Consider the following 16,686-nt stretch of genomic DNA (forward strand, 5'->3'; position numbering starts at 1 on the left):
ATGGCCGAGGCGTTTTGCGTCATCTGATTGGCCCCTAGGCGTAGGGCCGGTAACGTGATGTCATCCGCTGAAGAACAATGCTTATATAATATCTTTGTCATGTGAATGGTGGCTTGCCTCCTAAGTTTGTGTGGCTGGTGAATTTCTTGGCATTTAAAGATTTCAGAACTTCGATGAAAACGATGGGTGAAAGCAACAAGGCAAGCTTTGCAGAACGTGGGAGGCAGGTTGCGCGCTAGGAGCATGGCAATCCAAAAGAAGGTGCAATTCTTTACTCTATGTTCCCTTGACCACAGCTGACTTAATACAGCATGGCAAAGGCCGCTTGGACAAGTGGTATAAACTCGCGAAAGAAAAGGGCTATAGAGCTCGTGCTGCGTTTAAATTGATACAACTCAATAAAAAGTATGGATTCTTAGAGAAGAGTAAAGTACTTCTAGATCTTTGTGCAGCACCCGGGGTAAGTGTGTTTACTTGTATGGTTCTCCACGCTCAAGGTTAACTAATCTGTTTGCCTCTAGTCCTGGTGTCAAGTTGCCGCAGAATGTATGCCGACGGAGTCTCTTATCGTTGGAGTTGACCTTTCGCCTATAAAAGCCATACCTCGAGTCATCACCTTCCAAAGCGATATAACAACGGACAAGTGTCGCGCCACAATTCGACAGCATCTGAAGACCTGGAAAGCTGATACTGTCCTACACGACGGAGCACCCAATGTCGGTACAGCGTGGATTCAAGACGCATTCTCTCAGGCTGAGTTAGTGTTACAATCTTTGAAGCTTGCAACTGAATTCTTGATCGTCGGTGGAACATTTGTCACAAAAGTGTTCAGATCAAAAGACTATAATTCGTTACTATGGGTATTTAAGCAGCTATTTACTTCTGTAGAAGCAACAAAGCCGCCATCGTCACGGAATGTTTCTGCCGAAATATTCGTTGTTTGTCGAGGATTCAAGGCTCCAAAACGTATCGATCCGAAATTTTTAGATCCTAGACATGTCTTCGCCGAGTTACAAGACCCTACACCAAATAACGAAGCCAAAGTGTTTAATCCCGAAAAAAAGAAGCGAAAGAGAGAAGGATATGAAGAAGGAGACTATACTCAGCATAAAGAGATCTCAGTCACAGAATATATCAACACAACAGACCCGATAGCAATTCTTGGAACGTATAATACCCTGAGCTTCCAACAGTCCCCCAATGGCGATCTCGCCTTAGCGACACTTGAACGTCTTCCTGAAACTACTGACGAGATTCGAAAGTGTTGTGAAGACCTGAAGGTTTTAGGTAAGAAAGAATTTCGGACCCTTCTGAGATGGCGTCTAAAGGTGCGAGAGCAATTTGGGCTTGCGGTTAAAAAGGGGGGTAAAAAAAATGAGGAGGCGGAAGAGGTTGCTGAAATCGAACCGATGGATGAGGAATTGGCCATCCAGGAACAATTGCAGCGATTACGAGATAATGAAACCGCAAGAAAGAAAAAGGAGCGCCGAAGGGGAAATGAACGCAAGAATAAGGAAGTTGTTAGAATGCAGCTACACATGATGACACCCACGGACATTGGAATAGAGCAAAGCGGGCCGATTGGCGAAGGGTCGATGTTCTCTATTACACCAATTACCCGAGAAGGTGCAACAAAAAACATAACCAAGGGTAAAATGGTTGATGTAGAGAGTGATCATGACGATGACAACACAAGCTCAGAGGATGCAGAAAGCGATGATGAGGAAGACCAACTTGAGCGAGAGCTTGATGCCATGTATGAAAAGTATCAGGAGAATCGCGAAGATCGGGATTCAAAACTAAGAGCAAAGAAAGCCCGCAAGGCCTTAGAAACAGAAGAATGGGAGGGCTTTTCAAATTCTGATAAAGACAATGACGAAACCGCCGGCGACTCAGATACCATTTCTGAGCAGCAGCTGGGTATTCTTGGGAAAGCTCAATCCATTGGTCTTTCGAACAAAGCAGCTCTATTTTTCGATCAAGATCTATTCGATGATTTAGGGGAGCTTGATGACGAGCAAGAACAAGGCAACGATGTAGATGACGATCCTTTATCACCTGCTAGCTCGAACGGCGACATTTCCGAAGGCTCAGATAATGAAAGCAACATGTCAACCGATTCATTCCCGACGAACCTAAAACTGTCCGATACCACGCCTTCTGCTGATGCAAAAACGGCGGGTTTTGATGAAGAAGGCGATGATCCTCGTAGAACGGATGGCAAACTGGGTATGTGACTACTCACCATCTCACGCAATGATTGGGGCACTAACATTTTAATAAGATATTGACATCATCACCGCCGAAGCCATGGCACTTGCCCAGCAAATAGCTACTGGGGAGAAAACCTCAACCGACGTCGTCGATGACGGGTTTAATAAATATTCCTTTCGGGACACGGACGGCCTCCCAGAGTGGTTTCTCGATGACGAGGGTAAGCATTCTAGGCCCCAGAGACCAATTACCGCCGCAGCTGCAGCTGCAATTCGCGAGAAGTTACGCGCCATCAACGCTCGGCCGATCAAGAAGGTGCGCGAAGCCAAGAGCAGAAAGAAATTCAAGCAAGGCCAGCGTCTAGAGAAGTTGAGAAAGAAATCGGCTCTCTTGGCAGAGGAAGAAGGGGTCAGCGAAAGAGATAAGGCTCAAAGTATTGCAAGGATGATGTCGCGAGCTATGAAAAAGAAGCCGAAACAGAATGTCAAGCTGGTTGTGGCCAGGGGAGGCAATAAGGGAGTCTCTGGTAGGCCAAAGGGAGTCAAGGGAAAATATAAGATTGTCGATTCAAGGCTGAAGAAAGACGTCAGAGCGCAGAAAAGGCTAGCAAAGAAGCAAAAGAAGTAGGTCTGCTACATCACACGGCCTGGGTAAACGGACCTATACTACTCCGTATTGCTGGCAGCTTCCTCTAAAAACATGACTTCAAGTGTCGGTCTACAAGTCCTGTTGCACTATAGTTGCCCAATGTGATTGCCCAATATGATACAAAAACCGAAACGCCAAAAGCTTGAATAACCCGAAATTTTGGCTGGTATTTGCCAATTAAAAAGAAAATTTATCAGGGGGTATCGGTCTACAAAGAATGCAAAGGGGCAGGTCAAACACCTATCCACTTCGGCTGCCTTGCTTCGCCTTGCTTTCCTGATTCACGAATATAAAAGAGAAAAAGACGACCGCAGCTCCAATCCAGTATAGAGGGCTTGAGTATTGTCCGTGGATGAAGATTTGCGCCACCAGTGACAAAGGGATTGTCATGCTCAATCCCACCGTAACAACCAAGGGTGTAGTAAGGAGCATAGCATAAGCCCAGCAAATGTCTGAGATCAAGGAGGTGGCGGCATTTACCTGGGTGTAACCTATTAGTATCTTGTACGTGGATTGTCTTGGGGATATAGATTTAAGGATACCCACCAAAATGATGGACCATATTAACCCTTTATCTGGCCATTCAAATGTCTCCAAGCCTGTAAAATGAAGAATAAGAAATCCGGGCCACATCAGGATCGTATTCCATAAACCAACTAGGCCAAAAAATAGAGGCATGCTAATTCTATTTTCGTCTCCGGCTTGCTTCTTCATCACGGTTGTATAAACACCATATAAGATGGCGCTGAGTGCTGCCATAGCATTGCCCACAGCGAGCTCCGTCGGCGATTTGTGAGGAAAGGATCCACGGTTCTTATCGCTGGAACCAGACAGGTCGACTCTTGATATAATAACAATACCTATTAGAGAGGCAACAACGCCGAGGAGTTTGCGTGTCGTGAATTTCTCCACTCCAAGCAAGGCCCCGAAAACCAAGGTCCATACGCCTAATACTACTGTCAATAAAGCGGATGTATTAAAAGAACTCTGAAGAACTCTGAGAAGCAAGCCGGACTCACCACTCGTCGATGTTAAAATTGTGGCACTTCCAAGGGTAGTATTCTCAAGACACGCAATTGCAAAGTAGTTTGCCTGTTATTCGAAGGAAAAAAAAATGAGAAATTCTGAAGGCACACAGTCAAACAGATTCACAAGATCAACCTACAAAAAACTGTGGCTCAAATTAGCTTAGGCATTGGAGACGAGGATGGAATTTTCTACTCACCCATAAGAGACAAAACTCGAGGCTCAGTCGAGAAGTCGTTCGAAGATCCAATTTTTCAGGGGCCACTGGCTTTCCATCTTCCAGCAACGAGTCTCCAGAAAGCCGTGCAGATGCCAGGCTGTCCCTCTCTGTAATATCATTTCCCTGTAAACCGAGAAAAGGGCGTGATTCATCCGGATTCAGAGGTGCATCCCCTCGCAGTGATTCCGGATTGGCAGCTCTTTTCCCAAAAAGACGTCTAGTAATGAATCTAAACAAGGCCAATGTGAAGAACGCAGTGTTAAAATATGTCACAAAGAACGGCTTTGGGAAAGTCTTGTCCGCAAGAATGGTCTACCGTTCCCCAGAAATATGTCAGTAGGCTATCTCAGAAGTAATTATCATAGACACCAGCAGTTCGTTTCATCTACTGTTAAACTAGGGGATGCACTTACGCTCATGAAAAGATTAGAAAGAGTCCAAAGGACCACAACAGCTAATAAGAGCAATACACCCAGTGTGTGCCTTGCAATCCCGGCGTACGAGCCATTGGCCGCCGTAACAGATGGAGGGGCTGTTCCCGGGGTCGAAGGTCTAGCACTTGCACCCCTTTCACAAGCAACTCCGTTTGGCTCGACATCGATAGATGCATCTGGGAGTGTGGACATAGTCTGCCAATATCCTGTGACACGTAACTAGTATGCCAAAGGGCCGGGATGACTGGACGCCCGCAAATCGACTAACTAGCTAAGCCAGAATCGTACAGATTATTGGGCCCCGAGAGAAAACATAGTATTAATATAAAGACAATCGGAGAATGTACCCCGAGTATAGGATTCCAACAGACAGGTCCGCGGGGGTCAAGCAATTCCGGTCTTGGTTAAAATCGTCATCACAGCCGAGTCAACTACAATGTACGGAGTACTCCACAGTTAACTACATAACTACTCAGTACCAAACCATACAATCCGAGATCTTCTCACTACATCGGAATACCAATTTTCCGAGCTTTTACGTAGTTAACACCAAACCACAGCATCCGTTTGGCTACAGTTACTACATTGAATCAAGAGTCCGGTAAAATGGACACCCGCTTTGGCTATTTTGACATCTCTTTAGACACTAAACCTTAATAAGCAATAGTTACACTAGCCTATTTTGGACTGATTAAATGCTCACCAGCAAGAGCTGTGCAGCGAACGGTTCTGAACTATGGCAATGAGACTATAAAGTTCCTCGAGAGATAAACTGGCCCATCAAAAACTACTACTAACTACCACCACCAACAAAAGCCCATTGATAGCTGTTTCTAGTTTATCCATAAATATAAAAAACGAAGAACCAGCGCCAGCTACAAAACTCCATGCAACCACAGTACAGAATTATACCAAACATTTGCATGCTTCTCGCATTAGTGCATGCTCCAAACAGTCAAAATTTAAAGGGAAGGAATCCTCCCTAACAATGGTATGGCGGAGCCCAAGCGAGGTCAGACAAGATAGAATTAGCAGGCACAAGCGTCACGATCGTTGTCAAGATGAATATTGATGGGGTCTGAAAAATCACCATTAAATTCTTCAGATTCTTCTTGCGTGAGAGCAACTTTTGCAATTGCTGTGCTCATTATTAGCCATTCCATGGGTTTATAGGTAGAGAGTGGATCAGCGTACTTTCAAATGCTTGCTCGACATTAATAGCCTCTTTAGCGCTAGTTTCGAAATATGGTATGTTCCCCTTGGATTGGCAATATGTCGAGGCGCGCTTCGTGGATATCATCCGTTTTGACTCATCAACATCGACTTTGTTTCCCAAAACCACCTTGTAGCGTGTCAATCGACTATCTTCATTACCTAGCAGCCATGAAACTTACAAATGGAAAGCTTTCGGGGTCCCGTGGACAAGCTTGGATAAGAAATTCATCGCGCCAGCTGTCAAGGTTCTCGAAGCTCTTCGAATTGTTAACATCATATACTAGTACGCAGCAGTCTGCTCCCCGATAAAAAGCGACTCCTAATGACTGAAATCTTTCTTGACCAGCAGTGTCCCAAAGCTACATTTGCTGTTAGCTGGTTTCCAGAAAGACGGTTCTGCACCCTAACGTACCTGCATGGTTACCAATCGATCATCGACCAGGACTTCTTTCGAAAGGTAATCTGCACCGATAGTGGCCTTGTAGCTGGCGCTATATTTTTTGTTTACCTAAAAAAAAATAGGAGCAATGAGTATTATTTCATAGCTTTCGTCGCCAGCTCCCCACTGACATATTGGTTCATAAGACTGGTCTTGCCGACCCCACTATCGCCGAGAATAATCACCTAAAGCAAAGACGTATTAGCCAGAAATATTCGATAGACAGAGTTCAGAAATAAAATAACCTTCAGAAGGACCTTCTTCCGTGAAGCCATCTCAGCGATCGGACTGCGACGGAGATACCGCCTTTCGAAGGTGAGAGAGATCTAGCGGGATGGGGGGCTGGAACGGAGCCTATGCGCAACGTTTTCTAACCGAAGATTCTGAATAGAGCGACCTGAAATAGGGAGGAGGATTGTACTAGTTCAGGAAGGGAGTTGGCGGGCAAGAGTTGGAGTGGTTGGATGGCGGGTGTAGTTCGAGAGTTAATACGGAGCAAGTTAACTAACTAAACTAGTGAGTCTGATGAAGCAGCATCATTGCCAAGACCGGGTATCTACTCCCTATCAACAACCTCAAGAGAGAATCGGCAACCAGCATTGGGGGGTGCCAATGCAACTTCTCTGCTTGCAGCATTGACTCTGAATGTCAGGCAAAGCTCTAACCCCCATTAGCATCCCCTCACCTCAGATGTCCACCTGACCGCCTTGGCCCGTCCTTGACCCTCTCACAGTGGCTTGTGGGAGCACCGTTTGTCTCAGCGGCTTGGAGAGACGCGCAAACACTACCTGGCCCCACCATGGCGAACTGGCGAGAAGAGTATTATGCTGCTCTAGGAGTCCGTGATGAATGCGAGAAATCGAATAAGCTGTTATATGATGCTTGTATGGCATACCTGGTTGAAGTAAGGACAAGCCTTTGACCGTCCTTTACTCACACTTTGATCTTCAGACACCCGCCTTGCCGACCGCACCAGCAACCTAGAAATCCGTCCGTCTACTGTCTCAGCTATATCCCCGAAAAAACCGTCGAGCAAACGCGATCCACTCCCAATAAGCCCTTCCGCGGCCGCGGACACGTTATCTGCTGCGCGCAAGGATCTCGCCGAAGCACAACGATCCCGTACCGAACTTTCATCGCGTTTGAAAAAAGCAACGGATGAACTCGAAACCGCAAAGAAAAAGGCCACAGTAGATACTAAAAAGATCATAGATATTTCAGTTGAACGGACACAGTTGCAGCAGCGTTTGAGAGATAGGGATGAGGAACTTCGAGGAAAGGCCAAGCTTTTAGACGTAAGCCTTTTACTCTCTTTCATCCTTTTATACAATTGATCCTATTTTACAAGAGACCTAGTCCCTGAATTGACGTTCGACGGATTACAGGATGTCCAGGACGAGCTTGTGTCGCTTAATTTACAGGTTAATATGTCCGAAGACCGGGCCAAAAGGTTAGAAAAGGAGAATAAAGAACTAATCGATCGGTGGATGGCTAAAGTAAGCCGGGAAGCCGATGCAATGAATAACGGATCCAAGTTCTCATGAAAACACTTGACATCACTTAAAATAATGTGACATCACTTAAAATAATGAATTGTTCTAACCAAGATAAAATGATTGAAGCATGCCATTGTGACAATTGGGCTATGCCACTACTTTAGTTTCACCGAGCTAGAAAGCATTAGCACAGCGCCTTGCTCCCGATTTTGCCCTCTCACTAAGCAGGGGGTAGGGTTCGAGGGAACGACACATTCCCATCGTTGAACTTGAGAAAATAATGCCCGAAAGGCATATAAGTTGGGATCAGTTGAGTGTCTCCGTACGGTCTGTCATCTATCTATATGACGGAAGATGCTGAAACTCATCGGTTCCTCCAACTGCACCAACTGCAGCTGCATGAGGTTCAGGCCACAAGACATGACTTAACTTTCCAATGGCACCTGGCAGGAAGTAATTGTCCTAACAGAAACAACAATATGTTGAAATCCTGTGTTGGCTTTCTCCACATACGCGCACAATAGTAATTTGTATGGGGAGATTCTAAGCAAAAAATTCGGCTTTCCAGGGCTTTAACAACCCAAATGCATGATTACGAAACAAAATAGTATTGTTGAACACGCTCGCACCGAGTACGCTATTATAACTAGATTAGTGATAATGAAGTTTTCAATGCCTTCTAAAACAGGACATTGTATTGGTTTACAACTGTATAACAGTCAAAAAAGGAAAGAGTATCCTCAAATAAACGGACAATCAATTTGTTGAAAAGGCTCTTTACACGGAAGAATTAAACAACTCGTTCAATCGTTTCCTTGGTTTTCTTTCAAATTTCAGCACACCAAAATAAAAGATAAACTCGTACGGAGTACTGAGCCTAACAATGAGTACCAAGCATAAAACTATCATAACGGTTCAAGTATGAACGAAGCCAAGTGGGCTTGGAGCCTATCCAAATAGCACAGACAACATTCTGTTGAGTAAAACATCAGGGGGTATTCCTTTATATACAAATCCAAAAGAATCTAATAGAAAACTAGTCAAAAGGCTCCCTTGAAAGGAAATGGTAAAACAGGGGGCGTGGTTCAAAGTTCATTCTGCTGGTGTAAGTGACAAAATCTCAGGACATACTTTCCAAGTAAGCCTTTAGCTGACTACTATCCTTTGTGGCAACGAAGTATGTCCCTCCGGCATTGGTCCAGCTGACACTGTCAGACCAGTAATGCTTCTTCTTAACCGATAGTAAGTTGATGGGTGAATTCAGGTTCCGGGATTGAATCCTATGCCCGGCAGGGACAAAAGATTTAAGCGAAACGATCCGACAGCCTTCTTTCATGTCAAGAAAATAATTGACCAATTTATTATTTAACTCAGGGGTGAAAGCCTGGTTATTGATTAGCACAACGTCGGCCTTGCGGAGAATAGAGGCAATTCCCTCCGCTTCAAGAAAATCACCCCTTATTAGCCTTGTCTTGCCAGGGGCGATGCCCCACAAGCGGCAGCGAGAAATAAACTCTTTTTCTTGAAGCTCCGCCAAGTCGCAGGCGTTCTGCATCATCTCACAACCCCAGCTCTCGCAGCCGACTTCCAGCGCCGCCTGCAGAACCACATTCCCAACACCAGAACCCAAGTCCACGAAGACTTGGTTCGATTTCAAGCGGGTATTTGCGAAAATCTCCGAGATGAGGCGCGGTAACAGCTCCCCATAGACATTGTCGGTACCATTTTCATACTGGCGAAGTGATTCAACTCGAGGTGAGACAGTCCTTGAATATACTTGGGTCAATATCCTTTCCACCAGTGGAAGTGCAACCACATGTGTCGTATCTAGATGCCGAGAGATTGATTCATCTTGCCGCAGTCGTTTTATAATCTTATTGTATGCCTCGATCGCATCGATAAATTTGGGGGCAGAGCCTTGAACAAGCGCACGCCGTAGGCGGCGTAATATCCCAGAAGCTTCGTCTTCAAAAGGCGCCCGACAGGTTTCGGGAACGTGATGCTGCGAGACTATGGTGATGACCTGAACTATATCGTCAAGGGGCTTAAAACCTTCATTATCATGAGGAACAACTAGTTGATATCTGCACAATAGAGAGAAATTAGTATATTAGGCAAGGAGGAAAACCCACAATCAAGAGCCAACATACTTCTCTTTCTGTAGCGCACCAGGATATCGTAGTGACACTGTAACCGCCTTCTCCTCTGATTCAAATGCACTCTGAAACTTTGCGGGCGCACCCAAGGATGCAACATCGGCGGCGTGCACAATCGAAAAGGATGTAGCCTGTTCCGAAAACGCATCTCGATCCCGAACGCAACGTTCTAAGTCCGGTTCAACACTCAAGCTAGTCTTTGACCGCTTTGCTATTCGAAAATCCAACGACGCATCTGTATCACTATCATCACTGCTGGTACTGAAGGTTTGTTCTGACAAATATCTCTTGCGCGAGGTCGACACTTTTGGTTTCGATGTCAGCGAAGTGGCGGGGTTTACAGCCGGCTTTGATACTGGCTCCGATCGCGGTCGTAAAGGCTTCGATTTGGGAGCAGAGGGCGACGCCTGGATAGGGGTTCTGCTCTCTACCTTTCGGATCTGGACCTTTTGCGCCTGGATTGCGCCAACTCCTTTCTGCTGGAGATGGTCGAAAAACCCCATCGGATAAAACAAAACTTAAATGAGAGTAAAAAAAGAATGATATTCCAAAAAGAGAGAATGCAGATAGCAATATCTAGAGGACTGTTAAAAAAGAATGTACGTCCCTTCAAGCATGCGTCTCGCTGAGCCGCGTGGACAACGGAAAACGGCAAAAACAGGCAAGCCGGTGGTGGCGCAATGCCAAGTCCTTAGCGCCGAGTTTATGACGGTTGCCTCGTGGTTGAATAACGTGATGCGGCTCGGGACAGACTAAACACACTACATTATTGTACAACCTTGGTACATTCACAAGGCGGAGAGAGGGAATATAACAAAATGAAAAGTTTCGTACGGAATAGTATACATGCAAGGGTATCAAAAGAAAAGTTTCACCGCCCTTGCAAAACCGAGATCAAGCACGCCTGAAACGAAGCTATTTACTATCCAACACGCTGCTTCAGCGCCAGAGGTGCGGCAGCCCAAAACGAGTTCAATTTAACTTCAAAAGGTGTAGGAAAAGTAACGAGTGACTAGTCGCTAAGATTATGAGGGAACTGTTTCCAGAAAGAAACAGAGTAACAGTAGTGTAGAAGAAACCTGTGTAAGGAGATAGGAAAATTGTTTGCGAGATGGTGTTATGACTGCACCCCAGATGATGAGTCACGCACGGTAGGACCACTTGGTTGAGAGCGCGGAGCTTCGTGATCCCTCATCAAGACGCTTTTCAAAGAACCAAGCCACTGATCAAGACTCTGCTCGTCAGGAGCACAAAATCTAAAAGCCTGCTCCTCGGTGATGAGCTGGAAGCAAAAGACCTTTGAGCGAGATATGGGATCGACATCCGCAGCATCAATCACCTGGCACAGGGGTATTATCTGCACCGCTGAATACTCTTGTTCATTTTTGTAAAATGATATTTTTTCCGCCCGCAAAACGGTCCAAAGCTTTTTCCACTGTCGAACCCCTTTTTTGCCCCTGAGGCACGAAAGGTAGCCACTGAATACCACCCGCTCTGGGTTTATTGCTGTGGAACCAATATCGCTATGGTGACTGGCATGGCGGTGAAGGGATGGACGATTGCCGTTATGCACAGCGGGAGATAGAGAGGGGCGTTGGTAACGTGGCAGAGATCCTGTGGAGCGGTGCCTTCCTGACTGTGGTGGCACATCTGAAAACTCTGAACAGGAGGTGATATCATTGCCTGAAACTTCCAAAAATTGAGACCTGCGGGGAGCAGTCGCAGTACGTCTGGTGGAGTGCCTAGTGTCAGGGCGGTGGCCATCATGATCTGACATCTCCCAAGCACTCTCCTCTCCATCTATCGCTGATACTCCTCGGACGCGATCGGACGCGAGGAAAGTATCTGGGTATTCAACGGAGCATTCCCGGCGAATGTGCTCTACCCAGCATTCTGCGTCATCTTTTGATGGAGCTTGAAACCTATAATTATTGGACGGCGAAAATATTCCAAACACGTTTGGACGATTCGACCTTGGAGCTTTCACATGCGCGACTGTCGATATATCGGATAGAGTAATTGATAGGCGAAGCTGGGCTTCGTCCTCGTCTTTGTAAAGCGAAAGGAGGTTTGGTCGCAGAACGAGATATCCCGGCTTCCACGATGCTTTGAAGGACTGAAAACCAATTTTGTCAGAAACGCTACAACAGGAAATGGATATGGTTTAAGGCCTCAATTCCCTGCGCTTGTTGCCACTTACATGTTTATTTTTGGACCTCCGTAATACTTTGCCCCTCTTCAGGACTCGATCGAATTCGAAGCTACCGTTTTCATTGACGGGGGAAAATGTGTCGGGGCTCAAAAACTCGCCTCGAGGCAAGGTAGGCTTCAATGTCCGCCCATCATTTGAGGCGGGCCCAGTCGAATGACCACTGTATTGGGGACGAATCCTTAGGGGCACGGCCATTGTGGAGGGAGACGGTTGGGAACGTGCTTCTCGATCCATCCGGGAGAACTCTGATAATCACATTTGGTATTTGAACGTCAAAAGGAAGGGAAATGCAGGCGTTACGGAGTATACGCACAGTGCAATGGCACATGGTAATCGATTTAAAACGCCCTGCTAATATTTAGTCCAAACCCCATGACGGCGTTAGTAAGGGGGCGAAGGTGTCAGGTTAGAAGCGCGACACTACGGAGTAGTTAGTATGTACTTGGTACCCCGTAGTTAGCCTGACTTGGGCGAGGCCAGGTCGTCGATCCTCGCGTGCTTGGCTACAACAGCAACACTCGGGTGGGCAGCATGCTCACAACAGTGATATCATCCTCCACCCTCAGCGAGGCAAGTTTAGTATTACATCGTCCAGTCTTGTGGCAAACTTCGGTATGATGATTATATACCACGTGTTATCCGTTACAGCTGCGCCTGGATGAGGCTCAGTACTCTATTTTAAGCTTGCTCAAGACACCAAGCCAACTGCAGAAATTCAGAACTATGATCAAGCGCGCTGTGGTCATACATGTGAAAATCTGCTTCTTTTCTCTTATCTAGATCATATTACTGCACGGCGTTCTCCACAGGCCTGATGGGAAATACACGACCTGCACCTTTTCGTGGATTCAGGGCTGTCATGATTCCGTCTCTTATTGCCTGCATGAAAATTGCCAACAGTTCAGCCTCCCTATATGCCAAATCATTTGGATAATCCGAGGGTATTTTGGTGGGGGCTGTATCGTATTGTACCCTACCCAACATTCAGTTCAAGTTATTGCCACATCGCATCCGAGAGCCTTCTACGGAGTACATCGAACAATATATAAATAATGCCGCCTCCGCATCTATTCCGCCTATCCAAGAAAAACAAGAACAAACCGCCTGCTGGGATCATAGCATTTCAAAATCGTACGCCAATTCGTAAGGGCAGAAACCACCGGGGTAAATGAGCCGACACTGTTGTCTCCGGCAACGCAAGTGCAAGGGATAGCCTGGGTGCTAGAGTTAATTTGTTTTGTCCTCCATTTCCTAGCTACCCATCCCCTAAATATCGGGCTCTCTCTCCAATTCCGTCATCAATTGTATGCAAGCTTTTTCCAGGGCTTCTAAACAGCTAGCTCCATCTTAGAGCTTTCACTGTTTGACGTCCATACCAGGTACACTCCTGTAGTCTTACCTCTATGAGTAGTTTTAGGCGGAACAGATCCTTTTCCACTGCGACTCCAGCGATGAGCGACACTCTGTGTTCGGATAACAAATGAGCTGGAGCTATAGAACAGGAATACGGGTACCCTGCTGCTTAATGTCAAAGAATAATCACGTAGCTCCGCTAAAACGAGTACCCAGGAAGGCGACCATGCCACACAAAGATATGCTATCCATTCTCTTACTATAAGGCGGCTCCGTTAGTATCCTCAGGCAAATGCCGGATGCTCAGACGCCAAGATCGCCAATTCCAGTTTGCCTTGTTTGCCAACTACCTTGGCGTTCTTGTCAAAGCGGCTTGCGCTGACTCAGCGGAGTGCTCTTGCCGTGTTTGTTCTGTTTGCTAGCGCTCCAGCTCTCCAGCAGCGTCCCGCGCGAAACAGGGCAATAGCCTGCAAAAATCTCAGAGCAAGCATAATATGCTATTATTAAGTATCAATTCTACCGCTTTTTTTTGCAGATGTGGTGCTGGAACAGAGGTGATGTTCTAGACTGGCTAGTTAGGTGTTGGATGGTCTCCATCTGTTGTGGTTAGAATCAGGCTTGGCACTGGGCTCTCCCCTGCTAAATTTCTCCCTGCAAGAACGCCAACCAGGAGAAGCGACCTCAGACCTCTCAACGATTTTTCACCACAGTCAACCAGCATCACCTCTCCTGCTGTTGCTGTGAAGTCAATGCTTCTCACCGGAACTCAGGCTTGCCACTCCACAGTCGGATTTTGGTCCTTTGGATGCCTGTCATTGGCTGTGGTTCCGGGAGGGTAAGAAGTTCTCCGGGTTGAATAGCCTGACACCCCCAAAAGTTGAACAGAATTTGCCCTTACTACCAGTCGCTCGTTACCCTTCGAAAGGTGCCCTTTTCGCGTCGAACTTGTTATCCTCTGATGACCCTATCCACTACCGTCATCCTCCGATTCCAACGTACAGATCGCCGAGGCCGAGCTATTCGATAAAGGGGCGCCTATTCATCTCCAAACTGCCTGCTTTCATCACCGGAAGCTAGGCGATTTGAAGATCACGCCGCTTCCATGGGCATCATTCATCGGCTCGCTAAGCGAGTATCCTTTCCGGTCGCGTCGTCCCTCGATAATGTCAATAACGAGAAGAGCTCCGTAATACCACGATTTGCATTCTTCAAACGCCGAATACGATTGAGAAGAAACTCGGCCATTTCAATTCCTTTAGGATTTGTTTTATTATTTCCATGCATTGTAATTATTCTCATTGTTCTTCTGATTGTCACCCACCCTTCTTCATCTGGTGGCATTTTATTACCAGCCGGCACTCCTCCATCAATAAGGTACCTCTTTGGGCTCTCTACTTTCTAGCTACCTTCGCGCTCATACTAATGTGTTATACAGAAAGATTAGTGAGAAATATGACAAAGTCTTCGCGACCGGTTGTCTTGAGATCGATACCTCGACGCCCAGAGCCAACGCCGCCTTCGTAGTTCTGGCCCGAAACAAAGAGCTAGAGGGTGTGATTCAATCGATCAAATCAATCGAGAGGCATTTTAACAGATTCTGGCATTACCCATATGTTTTTCTAAACGATGGAGACTTCGAGGAATCTTTTAAAGCCACTGTACGAAACTACACCAGCGCCCCGGTTGAGTTTGGGAAAATCGAACACAGTATGTGGGGCTTTCCTGATTGGATAAGCCCTGAGGTAGCGAAAGAGGGTATTCGAAAACAGGGAGATGCCGCCATCATGTATGGTGGGATGGAGAGCTATCACCACATGTGTCGTTTTTATTCAGGGTATGGCCAAGTTATTTCTTCCATGGTCTGCGCATCCCTTACTGACAATTGGATAGTTTTTTCTATAAACATCCCTTGCTAATGAACTACGAATGGTATTGGCGTCTTGAGCCCGATATCAAATACTTTTGTGACATTACCTAGTATGTGACTTCAAAACGATATACGCCCCCCTGTACTTACTTTGTTGCAGCGACCCCTTTCTTAAAATGATAGAACAGAACAAGACTTATGGGTTTACCATTGCTGTCAAAGAACTCCGAGAAACCGTACCCAATATTTTCCGATATGCCTCCGCCTATAAACGAAGCAAGAATTTGAAGTCAAAAGGGCTCTGGGAAATGTTTTTGGAAGAGCCAGAAGAACCAGAAGTGCCGAAGAGAAAGCCTGCAGAGGACTCGCTGCCAGACGAAATCTTGCAGACATCACCCGGTGATCGTGGCATTCGAGATATTGACCCAGAAGCGATGGAAGGTGAAAAATACAACATGTGCCATTTTTGGAGTAATTTCGAAATTGCGCGACTCGATTGGTTCCGGAGTAAAGAGTACGAAGACTTCTTCACAATGATGGACCGAAGTGGAGGCTTCTGGATGGAAAGAGTAAGATATCTAGTCGTATCTCTAAATTTGCATTTTGCTAATTCATATCACAGTGGGGTGATGCTCCTATTCATTCACTTGCTGCTGGTGCGTTGTTGTCTCCCAGCGACATACATTACTTCCGAGACTTTGGATACCGGCATACGACAATTCAACATTGCCCTGCAAACGCCCCCGCTCGTCAACGTGATCGCACTCCGTGGTTGGAAATGACTACGGAGGATGAAAAGAAACGTCAAGAGGAAGATGAATACTGGGATACCCCAGATCCTCCAAAAGAAAATGGGGTTGGCTGCAGGTGCAGATGTGATACCGATATCGATGACGTCGAGGGCAAGCAAGGTAGCTGTTTGGCCGATTGGGTCAAGGTCGCCGGCGGCTGGGCTTCGCCATAATACCAACTCCCTGGCGCGTGCATGCAATTTTTATTTCAGTTGAAGGTGTTCTGACGACCTCAATGGCAGCTTTGGGCATATTCAGTTTGTTGGCCCTACATATCTTGTTGGTCATAGGATAATTGGAAGACGGCGTTTCGTGGGAATCATCATATAAAGTCTCTTATTGCTTCAACCACGATGCACGCAGTGTCTCTTTACCCAAAATCATCTACGCTTCTAATTAAACAGTCGCCCTTTTTGGATTAGCAAATAATACTGAGCCCTGTATATTACTGGTGCCCTGAGTATTGCTATTTCTCACTGTGACTGACTTCCGCTTCGCTTGGTTCCCGCTGTTGACACGCGAAATCAAGTATTGGTCACGATCCAAAAAACCTACAACTTCCTGGCCAGCTACAAACTCTCCAGGGGCCGAACTGAGTGAAAAGCATAGTCACTC

The 16,686-nt window shown here is 46.3% G+C and overlaps 7 protein-coding genes across 7 annotated transcripts; 3 read left to right on the plus strand and 4 right to left on the minus strand.

Moving 5' to 3' along the window:
- Positions 1–243: 243 nt before the first annotated feature.
- Positions 244–2,841, plus strand: SPB1 (AdoMet-dependent rRNA methyltransferase spb1; the record flags this gene model as incomplete). The annotated part of the gene is made up of 4 exons (XM_049253485.1): positions 244–261; positions 311–460; positions 522–2,229; positions 2,285–2,841. 4 exons carry the CDS (start codon positions 244–246, stop codon positions 2,839–2,841), a joined length of 2,433 nt encoding a protein of 810 aa, XP_049107567.1.
- Positions 2,842–3,102: 261 nt separating this feature from the next.
- On the minus strand, positions 3,103–4,734 carry LOZ57_004443 (uncharacterized protein; the record flags this gene model as incomplete). Its single annotated transcript, XM_049253486.1, has 6 exons — positions 3,103–3,342; positions 3,409–3,818; positions 3,882–3,954; positions 4,028–4,033; positions 4,088–4,420; positions 4,522–4,734. The coding sequence occupies 6 exons, from the start codon at positions 4,732–4,734 to the stop codon at positions 3,103–3,105; spliced, it is 1,275 nt and encodes a 424-aa protein (XP_049107568.1).
- Positions 4,735–5,570: 836 nt separating this feature from the next.
- On the minus strand, positions 5,571–6,471 carry GTP14 (Ypt/Rab-type GTPase Rab7; the record flags this gene model as incomplete). The annotated part of the gene is made up of 6 exons (XM_049253487.1): positions 5,571–5,680; positions 5,737–5,884; positions 5,937–6,116; positions 6,170–6,265; positions 6,328–6,381; positions 6,442–6,471. 6 exons carry the CDS (start codon positions 6,469–6,471, stop codon positions 5,571–5,573), a joined length of 618 nt encoding a protein of 205 aa, XP_049107569.1.
- A 524-nt stretch (positions 6,472–6,995) lies between these two features.
- Positions 6,996–7,740, plus strand: ATG16 (autophagy protein 16, interacts with Atg12p-Atg5p; the record flags this gene model as incomplete). The annotated part of the gene is made up of 3 exons (XM_049253488.1): positions 6,996–7,080; positions 7,148–7,491; positions 7,582–7,740. The coding sequence occupies 3 exons, from the start codon at positions 6,996–6,998 to the stop codon at positions 7,738–7,740; spliced, it is 588 nt and encodes a 195-aa protein (XP_049107570.1).
- Positions 7,741–8,812: 1,072 nt separating this feature from the next.
- On the minus strand, positions 8,813–10,351 carry DOT1 (Nucleosomal histone H3-Lys79 methylase; the record flags this gene model as incomplete). Its single annotated transcript, XM_049253489.1, has 2 exons — positions 8,813–9,776; positions 9,843–10,351. The coding sequence occupies 2 exons, from the start codon at positions 10,349–10,351 to the stop codon at positions 8,813–8,815; spliced, it is 1,473 nt and encodes a 490-aa protein (XP_049107571.1).
- A 614-nt stretch (positions 10,352–10,965) lies between these two features.
- LOZ57_004447 (uncharacterized protein) lies at positions 10,966–12,255 on the minus strand (the record flags this gene model as incomplete). Its single annotated transcript, XM_049253490.1, has 2 exons — positions 10,966–11,964; positions 12,049–12,255. The coding sequence occupies 2 exons, from the start codon at positions 12,253–12,255 to the stop codon at positions 10,966–10,968; spliced, it is 1,206 nt and encodes a 401-aa protein (XP_049107572.1).
- Positions 12,256–14,515: 2,260 nt separating this feature from the next.
- On the plus strand, positions 14,516–16,244 carry omh4 (O-glycoside alpha-1,2-mannosyltransferase 4; the record flags this gene model as incomplete). The annotated part of the gene is made up of 5 exons (XM_049253491.1): positions 14,516–14,787; positions 14,849–15,247; positions 15,304–15,390; positions 15,441–15,849; positions 15,903–16,244. The coding sequence occupies 5 exons, from the start codon at positions 14,516–14,518 to the stop codon at positions 16,242–16,244; spliced, it is 1,509 nt and encodes a 502-aa protein (XP_049107573.1).
- Between the last annotated feature and the right edge of the window lie 442 nt (positions 16,245–16,686).

Source organism: Ophidiomyces ophidiicola (assembly GCF_022830035.1).
Source record: "Ophidiomyces ophidiicola strain CBS 122913 chromosome Unknown scaffold_18, whole genome shotgun sequence".
Lineage (NCBI taxonomy): Eukaryota > Fungi > Ascomycota > Eurotiomycetes > Onygenales > Onygenaceae > Ophidiomyces > Ophidiomyces ophidiicola.